Source organism: Stegastes partitus, unplaced genomic scaffold (genome assembly GCF_000690725.1).
Source record: "Stegastes partitus isolate 25-593 unplaced genomic scaffold, Stegastes_partitus-1.0.2 Scaffold1176, whole genome shotgun sequence".
NCBI lineage: Eukaryota > Metazoa > Chordata > Actinopteri > Pomacentridae > Stegastes > Stegastes partitus.
The window spans coordinates 288827-302799 of record NW_007578907.1 but is presented as its reverse complement, the minus strand read 5'-3'; the positions used below and the strand labels follow the sequence as shown (position 1 = coordinate 302799).

The window sequence follows — 13973 nt, the reverse complement described above, 5'->3', positions numbered from 1 at the left end:
TCACTGGGAAACCTAAAAAATAAACCAGTTCATGTTTGTATTATGAAGTTTAATCACGTAAATGTGGTATTGTTTTTGTTTAAAATGCTTTTTTGTGAAATTCTGGTTTCATTTTTATATATTTGGAGAAAAAGTCAAATGTTAAAAAAAACAAAAAACAAAAACACATTAATAAAATTCATTAAAATGCAAGAGAATGAGTAAAATGTCCAAAATGCAAAAATGATAATACACTTAATTAAGATATTTATAAGATGTCTTAAAATGTTCTAATAAAATAAAAAATAAAAAAATTTACAAATATTAATGACCATAAAAAATATGAACATGTTTAAAGCGTTCAGGGTCTAAATATGCAAATAAGTCATTATCCTGTAGACGATGTCCTCATTCATTTCCAGAAACGTGATGAAACCAGTTTCCTCCTGTTGAGAGTCAAAAGTTTTTACAGACAGAACTTTAGATATCTGTTTTAATAACTCTGTCAATGAGAAAAGTCCGTCAACAGTCAATTATCTCTATTTTTTATGAATTAAAATGTTGTATAAAGCAGGCTGTGAATGATATCTGATGAGAAAAGTCTTCAAAATATAGATGGGGATGAAAACGGAATCTTAAAAATTTCAAAACATATTTATAAAATTCTCAAAAATGCAAAACAATGAATAAAATGACAGAAAAATGTCCAAATATAAAAACAAAACACGAATTAAACCCCTTAGGATTAATTAAATGTTTCAAAAAGCCTAAAAAAATGGGAAAAAAAACAATAAAACATAAAGGCCAGACCCACAGATGTCCAGTAAATTGCTTTTTGTTCGTATTTTCAGTCAGAAATTCGTCAGTTCATGACCAACATGAGACGTTAAATCACTCTGATTCTAACTCTGTCAGTCTGCAGACAGCAGAACCGTCCTGGCTCGGTTTGAGGCAGATCCTCAGCTGCTGCCAACAGAACCTTTGAGTCCAGGAACGTTTCCGCACATTTGGCTGCAGAACCAGAGAAAGAAAACAGTCCACAGCCCCGTAGTTACCTTGAGTGGTTTGATCTGGTCCAGGCCCAGGTAGGAGTCGGAGCGCAGGATCACAGAGTACTGGTAGTTTCCTGTTTTGGAGGGAGCTGGAAACTTCAGCTCCACCTGGAAAACACAAAAAACACTCAGAGGTCATTGATCTGCACTTAATCAGTGAGACTAAAACATTAACGGGTCACAAAGTTTACATCAGGAAACAGAATCTGCAGCCAAATCTGACCAAAGCTCCTCCAGAACCTCCTCCAGAACATCTGGTTCTGTATCTGCAGCACCTTTATCTACTGACCAGAGTTCTACCTTCAGACTGTGAACATTCCAGAGTTCCAGGTCCTTGAAGTCCACAGAGGAGGGTCCAGATTTAGCACTTTAATGGACTTTATCCATCTTTTCTGAGCCTCAGAACTTCATCAGTCCAGCAGATAGACACATGACATTTAGGAGGAAGAACACATCTGAGTTCTGGTAGAACCTGACACCAGATCAGTTCTACATCCATCCAGGTGTCTCAGTCTGAACACTGGATCTGGTTCTGGTCACACATTGTTAGTTATTATTGATTAACTGATTTTTAAGTCAACAGATTGGAGACATATTAATCGATAAGACTGAAGAAGAAGTTCATGATGTCAGCAGACGTATCACAGACCAGCTGCAGTACCTGGTTGGTCCACCAGGAGGAGCCTCTTTCTGTTTAATCCTGTAGAGACCAGAGGAGGCGTCGCTCAGACTACAGCTCATGTTGTGGGAGTTTAGGACCATGACAGAGACTCTGAGGAGGTTAATGAGCTCCGATGAGAGCTCATGTTAACAATCTACTCGAAGAACAGCCCAAAGCCGAGCGGATGATTTAATCAAACCGTTTTCTGCTGCAGAAGTCCGATGTCCCCGTTTCTAAAAAAACCCATCAGCATATCAACAACGTCCGCTGTACTTAAGTCACGTTAACGATCAATCGACTGGTGATTGATGATTGATAGCGCTGCTGCCTGTCGGTTCGTAGTTACGACTGACTTGTTGTTGATGCTAATATAATAACGGCATCATTAAAAGACAATAATTTTACAGGCCTCACCGTGTTTGTCCCCTTTACAAACCAAACATAACTGATACAAACACAACCGTCCTCTCAGTCGTCACCGTTTCTGTCAGCAGATCAAACGTGATGAACGAGTTTACACATTGAAGCGCCTCCGGCTGTGATGGACAATTACAGTCGGCAAACATCCAATTAGCGGCGCGGTCGGGCTGATTATTATTCAGCGCGTGAGCCGAGGGCGAACACCAGCCGCCCTGCTTGTCGATGAAGGTAAACCCTCCCAGAAACACGCCGTCACGCGACACATAATTAACGTTTGGCCGAGCGTGACGGGTCGCCGCCGTTCCTCCAGACCTGCGCCGGCCTCATTAGGCCTCCGGCTCTGCTGCTGCACGCCGGCGGATCAGAGGTTCCAGCTGAGCGAAGCAAACACTCGGAGGACGAAATGACAGGGTCGCCTGGCAACAGGATGTACGGCGACCACAGAGACGGGTTCCTGGACAGTCGCAACATCCCGTCACCGATTCATTCACTCTGATCGTCAGCACAGAAGGAGTTCCTGCTTTTATCAGCTGGATTTACTTTGAGCTCTTCTGTTTGGACACTAGATGCTGTTAGAGGACTGAGTTCTTCATGGGAAAATTAAGACAGTTGCCAAACCAAAGCCACTTTATTGACTGAACCAAAGAGTCCCATTTTTCTGCACCAGTTTATGGTGACAGAGTCTTCATTTAAGTAAGCACCAGTTAGTGAGGCTCTCAGGTTTTCTGTTCTTTACTCTCCTTTAGATCAGCTCAGTGAATATTAATCCTCCTGATCCAACAGTATTTACTCTTCTGGTGCTGCAGTTAAGAACAATAAATGTAGAATTACAGGATAAAAGGCTGCAAATAAAAAGTCAAAATTATAAAATAAAGACTCAAAAACACAGATGAGTGGGTAAAATTCTGGGATAGAAAGTCATAATTATGAAATCTGAGAAATATAAGAGAAAAAAATCTGAACTATTATTTAGAGAATTTTCAGAAAATTACTATTAATTTTTATTATTGGAGATTTAAAAAATCAGAACTATAGATGTAAAGAAATCTGAATTTTGAGACAAAAATAATATTTACAATAGAAAGTCAAAGTTTATTTTTGGAGATTTTCTACAACAGAAACGTAGAATAAAGTGGTTTTAATCAAATCTATTATTTTTAACTCTTGTTTGGTTAATTGTTCTGCAGAACGGCACGTTAGGGACGATTCGTTGAAGGAAAATGTGACAATAATCTTTTTTTTTTTTACACAGTTTCTGGCTGATAAACATTGTAATTTTGGTGAATTTTAAAACAAGACACCTGTTTGTTGTTCATAGACGTAAATGAATCAATGATTTATTTTATAAATGTGTTCCAGCAGGATTTCTGCTCGTTAACAACCGATTAAAAACAATCACATATCTGATCTGCTGACGTGGTTTTCATGTCTCTCCTGCCTCCCCTCAGACCTACACCTGTGTCTCAAGGTGTCTCCTACCTCTTCCTTAACATACTCCACTACTCCTCCTCCACCTACTTCCTCCCTCCTCCCTCCTACCCACCTCCTCGGTGTCCTTTAGTGTGCAGACGTGGTAGGGCATGGACACCAGCGTCTGGTCCCGGCGGTCAGCGATGTACAGCCACCACCACTCCTGCTTCTCCTCGGGGAAGTACAGGCTGTAGACGGGGTGCGTCACCTTGGACTTGGTCTCCAGCAGCGCCCGCTCCCTGCGCTGGATGCTCTGCTGCAGCGCCTCCCACTCCTGCAGGCGGACACACGGGTTAGTTTAGCGGTGCGCAGGCTGCGTTAAGACGCGCTGCGTGTTCAAACCTCTGACCTCCTCGTCGTCTCCGGCCATCTCGTCCACCTCCGTGTCGCTCTGCTTGTCGCTGTCCTCGTCCCTCTCGCTCGGAGAGTCCTTGTTGGCTTCGCCCTCGTCCGACTCGCTGCCTTTGTCGGAGGCGTCGTCTTCTTCCTCCTTCGTCGCCACCGCCGTCGTCGTCGTCGTCGCAGCTACGACCTCCTGCGACACCGGAAACAAGGACAGACGTTGAAACCAGCAGTGATTGTTGTAATAACAATGTGACTGTTAATGTCTAATAAAGCTGAATCTTGACTGATGGGAGTTGAAACAACAGCTATGACTAGTCAGTTTTTATTCCTGATTTCTAGAACGTCACTCTGATCGGTTTGGTGTCTCTCTGTAGTTGTTTTGTGTGTCCATCATTCTGTGTGTCCCTACTGTCCTTTTCTAGTCAGATTGTGTCTCTTTGCAGTTGTTTTGCATCATTTTGCAGTCGTTTTGTGCATCTTTGTGCTCATTTTGCATCTTTTTGCAGTCGTTTTGTGCATCTTTGTGCTCATTTTGCATCTTTTTGCAGTCGTTTTGTGCATCTTTTGCTCATTTTGCAGTCGTTTTGCATATCTTTGCAGTCGTTTTGTGACTCTTTGTGGTCGTTCTGCACATCTTTTCTGCTGTTTTGTCTATATGTGCTCATCTTGCATCTTTTTGCAGTCGTTTTGTTGATCTTTGCAGTTGTTCTGCATCATTTTGCAGTCGTTTTGTGTCTCTTTGTGCTCATTTTGCATCTTTTTGCAGTCGTTTTGTGCATCTTTGCTACCATGTTGTGTATCTTTAACAGCTGGCCATATAAATTGCTTCCTCAGGGTTTGCTCGCTGTCAAACAAACCCAATGTTTGTAAATGTGACTGTAGCTGCACAGCATCATGAACCTGGGATACGTTAACCATCTAGAGATCAGCCGCCTCTCTCCAGACTCCACCTGTAGCTGTGTGTGAAGCAGCGCTGGCTCAGGTGAGAACAGGTGAGAACAGGTGAGCGAGCTCTTACGTTTCCCGCCACGTTGCCGTTGGCCTGCTTGGCTTTGGCCGGAGCAGGAGTCGCCTTCTTCTTGGTTAACTTTTTCTTCTTGGACTTGGCTGTCTTCTTGGCGCCTTTACTCTTGTTCTGCCACACTTTGGTTTTGGCTTTACTCGTGTCTCCTTGCTGTAAAGCAGATAAAGTTTAAATGAACGGACCGAGTGTGTTTTCACAACACATCTTATTTGTATTTAGGTGTGCTCTACTTACTGCTTCCTCTGTGGCGGCGGCTTCCTCTCCTAGACACGGCGTGGACTCCTGCTCTTTTTCAAACATGTCCTGCAACCACAGACACAGTTAAACGATGCTGTTAACTAACCAACTAACCACACAGACAGTCAACAGCGAACCCTGCTGGTCATCAGTGGAAGTGCACAAACACAACAGCACCGTAATAAATCATTCCCACAAGTTGTCCTGTGACGGTGTTTTCAGTCCTTACCGCCATCCGTTTCCTGGTTAAGGTGACGGTTACTGTGACGATGGAGCCGGCTGTGATGTTGTTGCTGTCTTCGTCGTCCAGGACTGCAGAGACACAGAGAGAGAGACAAAGGTGGTTTTAGGGTCTAAATGTAGGAAACAGACATGAAAACTAAATAAAAGCGCTCATCAGAACTGGTGAGCAGTTCAGCCCTGCAACGGATTAAGTTTGATCAGTTTGTAAAAACAACAACGGGGCAGAAAAGTGCCAAATTAAAAGCATCAATAAGTTCATCAGGTTCATCACACACGACGTCTCCTCAATGACAGCAACAACATCGATGTGGAACCTTTGAGTTTAGTTCATATGGAGGCGTTAAGCTGTTATATTAAAGTAAAATCCTCCATTTTGGAGATCAGCAAGAAAAAAAAAAGATCAAAAATATGCAATTTATCAGCCAGAAGTTTTAAAAACGAACACTGAAACTAATCACGTGAGACATCCTGTTTGAAAAATTAACCAAATATAAGCCTAAAGTCACATTTAATTACACAAAAATAACTTTATTCTACATGTCTCACTCAAAAATTCTCCAAAAATAAGTCTGTTGAATATCTATAGACTGTGGAGGCAACATTAGAGTGAAGGAACATGAGACAGGAGCGTTTAATAATAATAAAAAGATGAACCAAACGGTCCATGTTTGGTCTGAACCTCCGAACGTCCACCAGGTGGCAGCTTAGCTTAAACGTTAATGTCACTACTGATGTGTTTCTCTACGTTTTACCATCAGGTTGCAGCTGCAGGTCTGAACCTTCACACAGGTGTAAAGAACGTCCCAGTTATTGTTAAGAACACATCACTGACCACAGACCAGAGGTTTGATGAACCACGTGTGAGCTGATGTAGTTCAGCTTCATGCTAAACAAAGTACAACTTTCAGATTAAATCCTAAACGTGTATTTTAGCCTTTTAGCGGTTCTTATGGTAAAAGCTTTTCCCTTCCCAACACTTAAAGCTGCAGACGGAGCGGCTGCTGGTCTGCCGGCGGTCCAACAGAACCTCCAGGACCGACCTTGCAGCTTGGTGTCCATGGTGATGTGGGGGAAGCTGCCCAGCACGGCCATGACCTCGTCGTATTTCTCCTCCCCGAGGAAACGCAGCATCGAGCGCCGGTCCGAGTCCTTCAGGCTCACCAGGTCCTGGAGGCTTCGGACTTTGTACTGCAGAGGAGGACCAGGGTCAGAACATCACATTTATATACACATAAAATACATATACAGCGACGTACAGAACCACCGCCTGCACTGGAGGATCAGCACTGGTTAAATAAAACTAAAGCTTCTCCAGAACCTCCTCAGAACATCTGGTTCTGAATCTGCAGGAGCTTTACTCTCTCATGAACACGGACGGACCTTCTTGGAGATGCAGTATCGGAGGTGTTCCTCCTCGAAGTGCGGCAGCTGCAGCAGCGGCGACTTGGACTCCTGCAGGCCCTGAACTATCATCTGGGTCAGCTTCATGCAGTTCTCGATGGTGACCAGACGAGGAGCGTGGAAACCTGAGGGGAGGCGTGACGAAGCCGTCAGAGGAAAGCGGCCTTCGTGTTTCTCACAATGAGACGATTTTATTACCAGCAGAACGACACGTATGCGGATGTTTACCTCCTCGGCTGTTGGCCATCATGGTGAGCTGACAGCCCACGTTGATCATCTCCTGGAGGAGAGCAGGACTCTTCCTCACCACAAACCTCTGATCTGCAACACAAACACACACAACAACATCTGTGGAGCTGCTACTAGTTTTACTGATGATGAATTAATCAGCTGTTTGGGCTCTAAAAGGTCAGAAAAAAGGTGAAAAATGTGGATCAGAGTTTCCTCAAAAGTCTTGTTTCGTCCAAAGATCTTCAGTTTACTGTCACAGAGGAAAGAAACCAGAAAACGTTCACACTGAAGAAGCTGAAATCACTGAATTTAGACTCTTTTTAAGTTCTAAATAACACACCTGCATCATGTTTCTTAAGAGGATTGCTCCAACTTAACAAAAATAGACTAATTATGCAGATAATTCATTAATCACAGCCTTGAAATCCAACACCTGTAATCAATTAAACCTTCCAGCGTGTTGAGAACGAAGCACATATGAAAGTAAGGGTGTGTTCATCCAGGACTGGGATGGTGTCCACCGTTCTGCTGACGTAACTAAACTAATGACGTCATGTTTCGCTCCCGATCTTCACTCGTCTGTGAGTCAAACCTCAGCTGATTAACGCCGAGACCAAAAACACGTAAACGTCTTGCAGCAGCAGCAGCTGGTGTTGGTTCAGGGTGTAAACCACGTCCCTACAGGAGAACAAACTCTACGTGTCTGTGTGTGTGTTTTAGTTTTAATTTAGCTCCAAACAGCTCGCGTCGCCGTCTGACTTCACACATCTGGAACTCTAATGAAACAGCTTCCGGCCCATTTCTGTCGCCGTTACAGAGAATCCAGGTTTGATCAGAAAGTTCTGAGACCGTTCATCGCCGCGGTGGTTCAGAAATCGTCAGGGCGCTTCTGGGTTGCAGGCAACGATCGACCCGCGAGTGGAGGATCGTCACGGTGACCAGAGGAGGGTCTGTGGTTACCATGGTTACCACCCAGAGACCAACCAGCAGGTTACCGCCTGTCTTCATCAACATCCACCTGCTTGTTTCTGTTTGAGTTTTTTATCTTTATTTTTTTTAACTCACCGTGGGCTCATTTTTACTGCACTGCAAAGTCCTGCTAGTGTTTGAGTTAGCTTGGACAATCTGAGTCGTTATTTTTTCTCATTTTAGACAATTTGATCTCATTTCAGACGAGTTTTCTTTCCTTTATGAAGCAATGTTTAATTTCTCAGTTATTATGTACAAATGTGGGTTAATCTCAGGTAAGTTTGTATGAATTTGGACAAATCCGGGACATTTTGGTTCAATTTTTACAAATATTAAATGATTCTTGAGTCATTTTGCACCTTTTTTTTTCCTTTTTGGACAACAACTGAACCATTCTGGGTAAATTCTGAGTCATTTTTGACACTTTTTTTGGGTCATTTTAGACAAAATCATTTGTTTTCTTCAGGATACACATGGTTATATCCTGTAAATATGCCCACGTGGGTTGGCCTGTCAACAAGGAGACACTTTGCTGGATTTGCTGCATCATGTTAACATGCAAAACTAATGTGAATACAACCGACATCAAGGCTACAGATAATTAATTTTCTGCAGCCTTCATCTTTTAAAATGTTTCACCAGATACGCCAGAAAAACGACAATCTTTTTATAAATTTCATCTTCATAACATTTCAAACAGCACACTCGTATAATTTAGAGTTTCCTACCTTCCTCCAACTCCTCGGACACGTCCATCCGAGCCAGGTGAGCCAGAACCAGGACTCTGGCCTTCAGACTGTAGGGATAACAGAACGGAGGCTCCTTCTTCTTCACGTTGATGTTTCCCAACTCACGGATCAACTGCAAAAGAGAGTCGAGAGAGTTTTAAAGACGCCGCACAGCCCAGAATATTATCAGAACCTTGACGTTCACCACATCGGGTTTGGTTGTCTAATGAGAAACGTGCAGTTAACGAGTTCGTGTCTGTCGGGAGTTTATGTGTTCAGAGTGCTTTTGGTGAATAAGAAGAAATTAATTCAGAGCCGATAGCGTCTCCTCTTATTGTGTTTACTGAAGAAATGAACCGGCGAGAAAAACTAACAAACAAGCAGATGTTATGATCAAAAACAGCTTAAAGAAATGCTTCAAGAGTCCGACGGCAGAGAGAGGAAGTTTCTAAGAGACGGCTGTGACAGGATTGTATTTGTTTGGATCAATAGTTCCTCTGGGAATCTTTTCCTAAAGTGTTTTTCTCAGAGACAGAAAAGGTTTGGACAACGAGGAATGTTCTATATCTAAAAAAAACAACAACTTAAATTTCTATTTTCTCCACCGAAGCAGAAGGACGTTTTTCTACCTGCGGCACTTCGATGTTGTCCGTGGGTCTGATCGTTGCTTCTTTATTGCTGCGAGGGTCGAACTCGAAGGCAGCCGTCAGCACCATGGCTAACCCTGGAGGACGCACAGAGTCAAAGTCAGTCGAACAAAAACAGCGAGACACGAGTTCAATGTCACACAAACGTTCACGAGTCTGCAGCTCCACAGAATCATCTCCAGAATCACCACAAACACTCTCTGCACCGCGGTGTCGGCTTCACTAAACATGCCGAGGAGCCGCTTTACTTGAGCGCGGCGAGCGAAGCAGGAACTCACGCTTCATGTTCATGTTGGGCGTCTTGTACATGAAATGCATGAAGAGCTGCGTAGTGTTGATGAGGATCTGGTCTCCGCTGTACCGGATCGAGCGGTACCACCACGTGCCCTAAAAACACAGGAAACAGAGAGAAAAGTGAGAAACCGCAGACGTGAAAGAGAAGCGGTGTGTGGTGTGAAACCGCGGCTGAAACTCACCACAACCACAGGAAGGATGACCATGAAGGCGAGTCCGTACACCAGCAGAACCTACGAACAGAAAACAGAACAAATCGAGCTTTAAATCTGACCTGCAACAGCATGAATACAAGGTTCAGGATACAAAACACTAAAAAAACAAAGTTAATCAGTTAAAGCTACGAGGACATAATTGGAGGATCCGTACCAGCATCGAGTTCTTCTGGTCGACGATCCAGGCCGGCAGAGCGATGCCGAAGCTGGTGGCTGTAGAGGAAAACACAGCAGGCAAAGGGTTAATAAATCCTGCAGTGAAAGCACTCCGCTACACAAAGATTTATCCTTATTACATTATCTATTAGCTCTGTGTTGAAAATGTACCGTTTCAGCTGACAGACTTGAAACTGGATGAATCTGAATAAACATGTAATTTTGTCCGTATGAAGGTTTTTAGTTTCCAGGTTTGTCCATCTGCCTTCATTATTACTGTCGTAAAGTTCTACAGCAACGTCCTTCTGACATTAATCCATATTTCTGAGAAGAAACAGAGAACCTCAAAGTAACCGACACCAAGTTGAACAACCAGAAACAGACACAAAATGACCACAAACAGCTGCAAAACCAGTGCAAACAGAGACAAAAAATAATCCAAGCGAACACTGAGAGCGAACAAGCAGCAACAAGAACACCAGAAAAAGACAGAACCAAATACAAAGAGGCGCAAAATGAACACAGACAGATGCTGATTCAGTGCAAACAGAGATAAAACTGCCTCAAAAACAACCACTACAAGATGCAAAATGGCTGCAAACGCACAAAACAACTAAACTTTCATACAAATCAATGAAAAAAAGATGCAAAATGGCCACAAATATCACACAAAACAACACAAAAGAGCTTAAAACTGACTTAAAGGGATGCAAAATGAACGAAAGCTGATGCAAAATAAGGAAGAACTTCCACAAAGACTAAAAAATACTTAAAATAAGTACCATGAAGACCAACAATAAAGACGCACAAAACCAATTAGAACGAGATGCAAAATGAACCCAAACAGATGCTGATTCGGTGCAAACTGATAAAAACACCTCTCAGAGACACAAAACATCCCTATAGGAGCGAAATTAGCTGCAAAGAGTCACAAAACCACCACAAAGAGACGCAAACCGATTAAAAAAAGATGCAAAATGAACACAAACAGACGTTGATTCAGTGCAAACAAAGATAAAACTGCCTCTGAGATACACAAAAACAACCACTACAAGATGCAAAAAGGCTGCAAACGCACAAAACAACTAAACTCAGAAACAAATCAATGAAAAAAAAGCTGCAAAATGGCCACAAATATCACACAAAACAACACAAAAGAGCCTAAAACTGACTAGAAAAGATGCAAAATGGCCACAAAGAGATGAAAACTGACTCGAACAGACGTTTTATCGCCGTAACAAAGCTTTAGTTTCAGTCCACCAACACGTTCGTTGGTTCTCTGCAGCTCCGACAGTAAAACATGGATTCTGGAGCCTCACATCGTTTCCTGTCGGCTCTCAGCGAACGTTTCATCGTAACGCGTTCGTGTCTGCAGACTCTGAGTCACCAGCATCGACACACAACACGTGTCAACACCCAAACATGCAGAAACCTGCTGAGAGCATGAAACGTCTCACCTCCGGGACCGTCTGGGTTCCCGTAGGTCTCCCAGTTCGTCCGCGACAGTTCGTTGGTCAGACTGCATAGAAAAAAAAGAAAAAAAAGAGAACAGATCAGTAACTCCAGAAACAGAGGGAAATGATGGGTTTGAGCGTGATTCAAACTTACGCAGCATAAGCTTTGGCAATCCTCATGAACGTGGCCTCATCTCCACCTTTGTCTGGATGGTATTTGAGAGACAGAACACGATATTGCTTCTTGATTTCTGACAGCGACGCACCCTGAAGACACAACAAACCACATTTAGTCACCGAGTAAATTAGGTTTCATCTTTAATCCTGGAAGTCCAGCTGCTTGTTAAACACAGACGTCACCTCTCAGCCTGACACAGTAAACATACAGAAGCTTCCAGAACGCGAGTGTCTCGGTAGGATGTGTGTGTTTTGTGCGTTTACCGGGTCCAGGTTGAGGACTTCATAGGGGTTATACTCCTGGTACTCTCGGTCCAGCTTGGACACCTTGTACGCTAGCAGCAGGAACACAGCCCACCCGAACAACAAGGCTGCTTTCCTGCAAACACAACAAAAAACGTCACACGGATAAACGTCAGCGCTGCGTTCGGTCATAAAAACACTCCTGCAGCTACAAACATCCGACAACAGGAGCAGGAGGGCAGCTCAGGCGCTCACACTGCTGCGGCGGCTGCTGCTGTTGTTGTTGTTTGGTATTTATGCACTGAAGTTCAACCTGTTTCCATGACAATGGCAAAAAAAAAAAAAAACCTATGGCCTGCTCTGCAGCATCTGTTGCCATGACAACTGCTCACTCGGCCCAAGTTGTCCAAGTTGCTCAACCAGAAAAACACATGATGGATCCCCGCAATAAACAGCATCTCTGAGGAGGAAACGAGACGCCGAGAGCAGCGGAGACGATTCCTGACGAACGCCAGCTTCATCCGGCTTCACATCACGGAGAATTTATAAACCGGGCTCGTTAAATGTCGAGAGTAAACACAGGACGGAGAGTCAAACAGCTGTTCAAGCACAGCGCAAGTAAACAGGCTGATGTGAAGAGAAATGTTTACAGCTGCAGAACAGAGAGGCCCGAACCCGAGAAGCAGAGAAGCTGACCTGTGATTAACACCAGACTGACAACGTCTGTCCAGCTGGAACCGACCGACTGAAGCTTCATGTCAGGAGGACGACGGAGCTTCAGTAAAACACAGTCAGACTACAGCAACGGTGAGAACGAAGCAGCAAACAGCAAACAAAAAGTTAGAAAAAGACAATCAGATGTCGACGGTGAGGAGAATGAACTGAAACACATCCTGCTGCATCTTCTCATGATTAATCTACAAGACAGAACACAAATTACTCTGATTTAAAGCTTCTTTAAGTGTTTTTTAAAACTTTATTTAAAAGACGTCCAGTTGCAGTTCCACCTGCAGCTGAACATGAGGAGAGAGGAACATTTGGTTGCAGAAAGAATTCAGTTTTAGGAAATATTTCAGATCCAAAACAGATGATTTTGACCAGAAACAGGTTCTCTGTCTGCAGAAGTTGCCACCACATGAGCCAACAATCAGCTCAACCATTTAAATCAGAAAGCCACAACACACCGAGCTGTTCAAGTCACAGCACAACATGTAGTGTCAGATTTTTTTCCAATACTGAAGTTTCAGCCAATCACACGTCAGGATATTCATACGAACCTGAAGCTGTGCTCGTATCAACATAATTGAATAATTCATGAGTCCAATCAGCTCAACATGAGTCTAATCAACTTCCAGAGAGCTGCTTGGAAGCAATTTTTAAAAACAAAACAAAACAAAAAAACGGAAGTCGCGTCTCGACAACATTCGCCTCCCACGACTTTTATTTACACAACAAAGCAAAGTCGGCTCGCTGGACTCACTTTAGTGTTGGAACGATGCTCTGCTGAGACTTCATCAGCCGGAGCCGGTACCACAGACACCGGCCATGGACCCTCCGCAGGCTCTTCAGGCGGATTTGTTCTGGAAGAATCACGGGATCAAGACGTTATGACACATGAACTCAATCGGTGCTGATGATGCCACGTTGGTGTGGGCACATTACCTAACATGCATGTTAGCCAGAGTTTAGCATAATGTGGCTAAAGCTCCCATATTGAGCCTCGTTTTTGTTTTTATTAAATTAAGAAATCTCACGTCCACACAATGTTTTTCAGCTCCGAACCCCACAGATGGTTGATTTCTCCATAACTGTAGAATCCTGGTTTAGCTGGCCCCACCCCCTGCTGCTGGCCCCGCCCCCTTCAGGAAGAACACTCTGTCATTGACTCCAGTCCTGGTTTACTGGTTTAGATTAGACACTGAACCACCCAGTCCTGGTTTACTGGTTCAGATTAAACACTGAACCATCCAGTCCTGGTTTACTGGTTCAGATTAGACACTGAACCACCCAGTCCTGGTTTACTGGTT

The 13973-nt window shown here is 43.6% G+C and overlaps 1 protein-coding gene across 1 annotated transcript in view; it reads right to left on the bottom strand.

Moving 5' to 3' along the window:
• Positions 1–818: 818 nt before the first annotated feature.
• Positions 819–13973, bottom strand: part of sec63 (SEC63 homolog, protein translocation regulator) — a 17643-nt gene continuing 4488 nt past the window's right edge. Inside the window, exons 2-19 of the mRNA XM_008297013.1 lie at positions 13427–13526; positions 11968–12082; positions 11681–11793; positions 11530–11591; positions 10071–10129; positions 9884–9934; positions 9686–9794; positions 9390–9484; positions 8761–8893; positions 7061–7153; positions 6812–6957; positions 6472–6619; positions 5418–5500; positions 5186–5254; positions 4946–5101; positions 3932–4117; positions 3656–3856; positions 819–1139 (exon numbers count right to left, since the gene is read on the bottom strand). Coding sequence (XP_008295235.1) covers positions 939–1139; positions 3656–3856; positions 3932–4117; positions 4946–5101; positions 5186–5254; positions 5418–5500; positions 6472–6619; positions 6812–6957; positions 7061–7153; positions 8761–8893; positions 9390–9484; positions 9686–9794; positions 9884–9934; positions 10071–10129; positions 11530–11591; positions 11681–11793; positions 11968–12082; positions 13427–13526 — 2120 coding nt within the window. The 3' untranslated portion in view covers positions 819–938. The remainder of the gene's footprint in view (positions 1140–3655; positions 3857–3931; positions 4118–4945; positions 5102–5185; positions 5255–5417; positions 5501–6471; positions 6620–6811; positions 6958–7060; positions 7154–8760; positions 8894–9389; positions 9485–9685; positions 9795–9883; positions 9935–10070; positions 10130–11529; positions 11592–11680; positions 11794–11967; positions 12083–13426; positions 13527–13973) is intronic.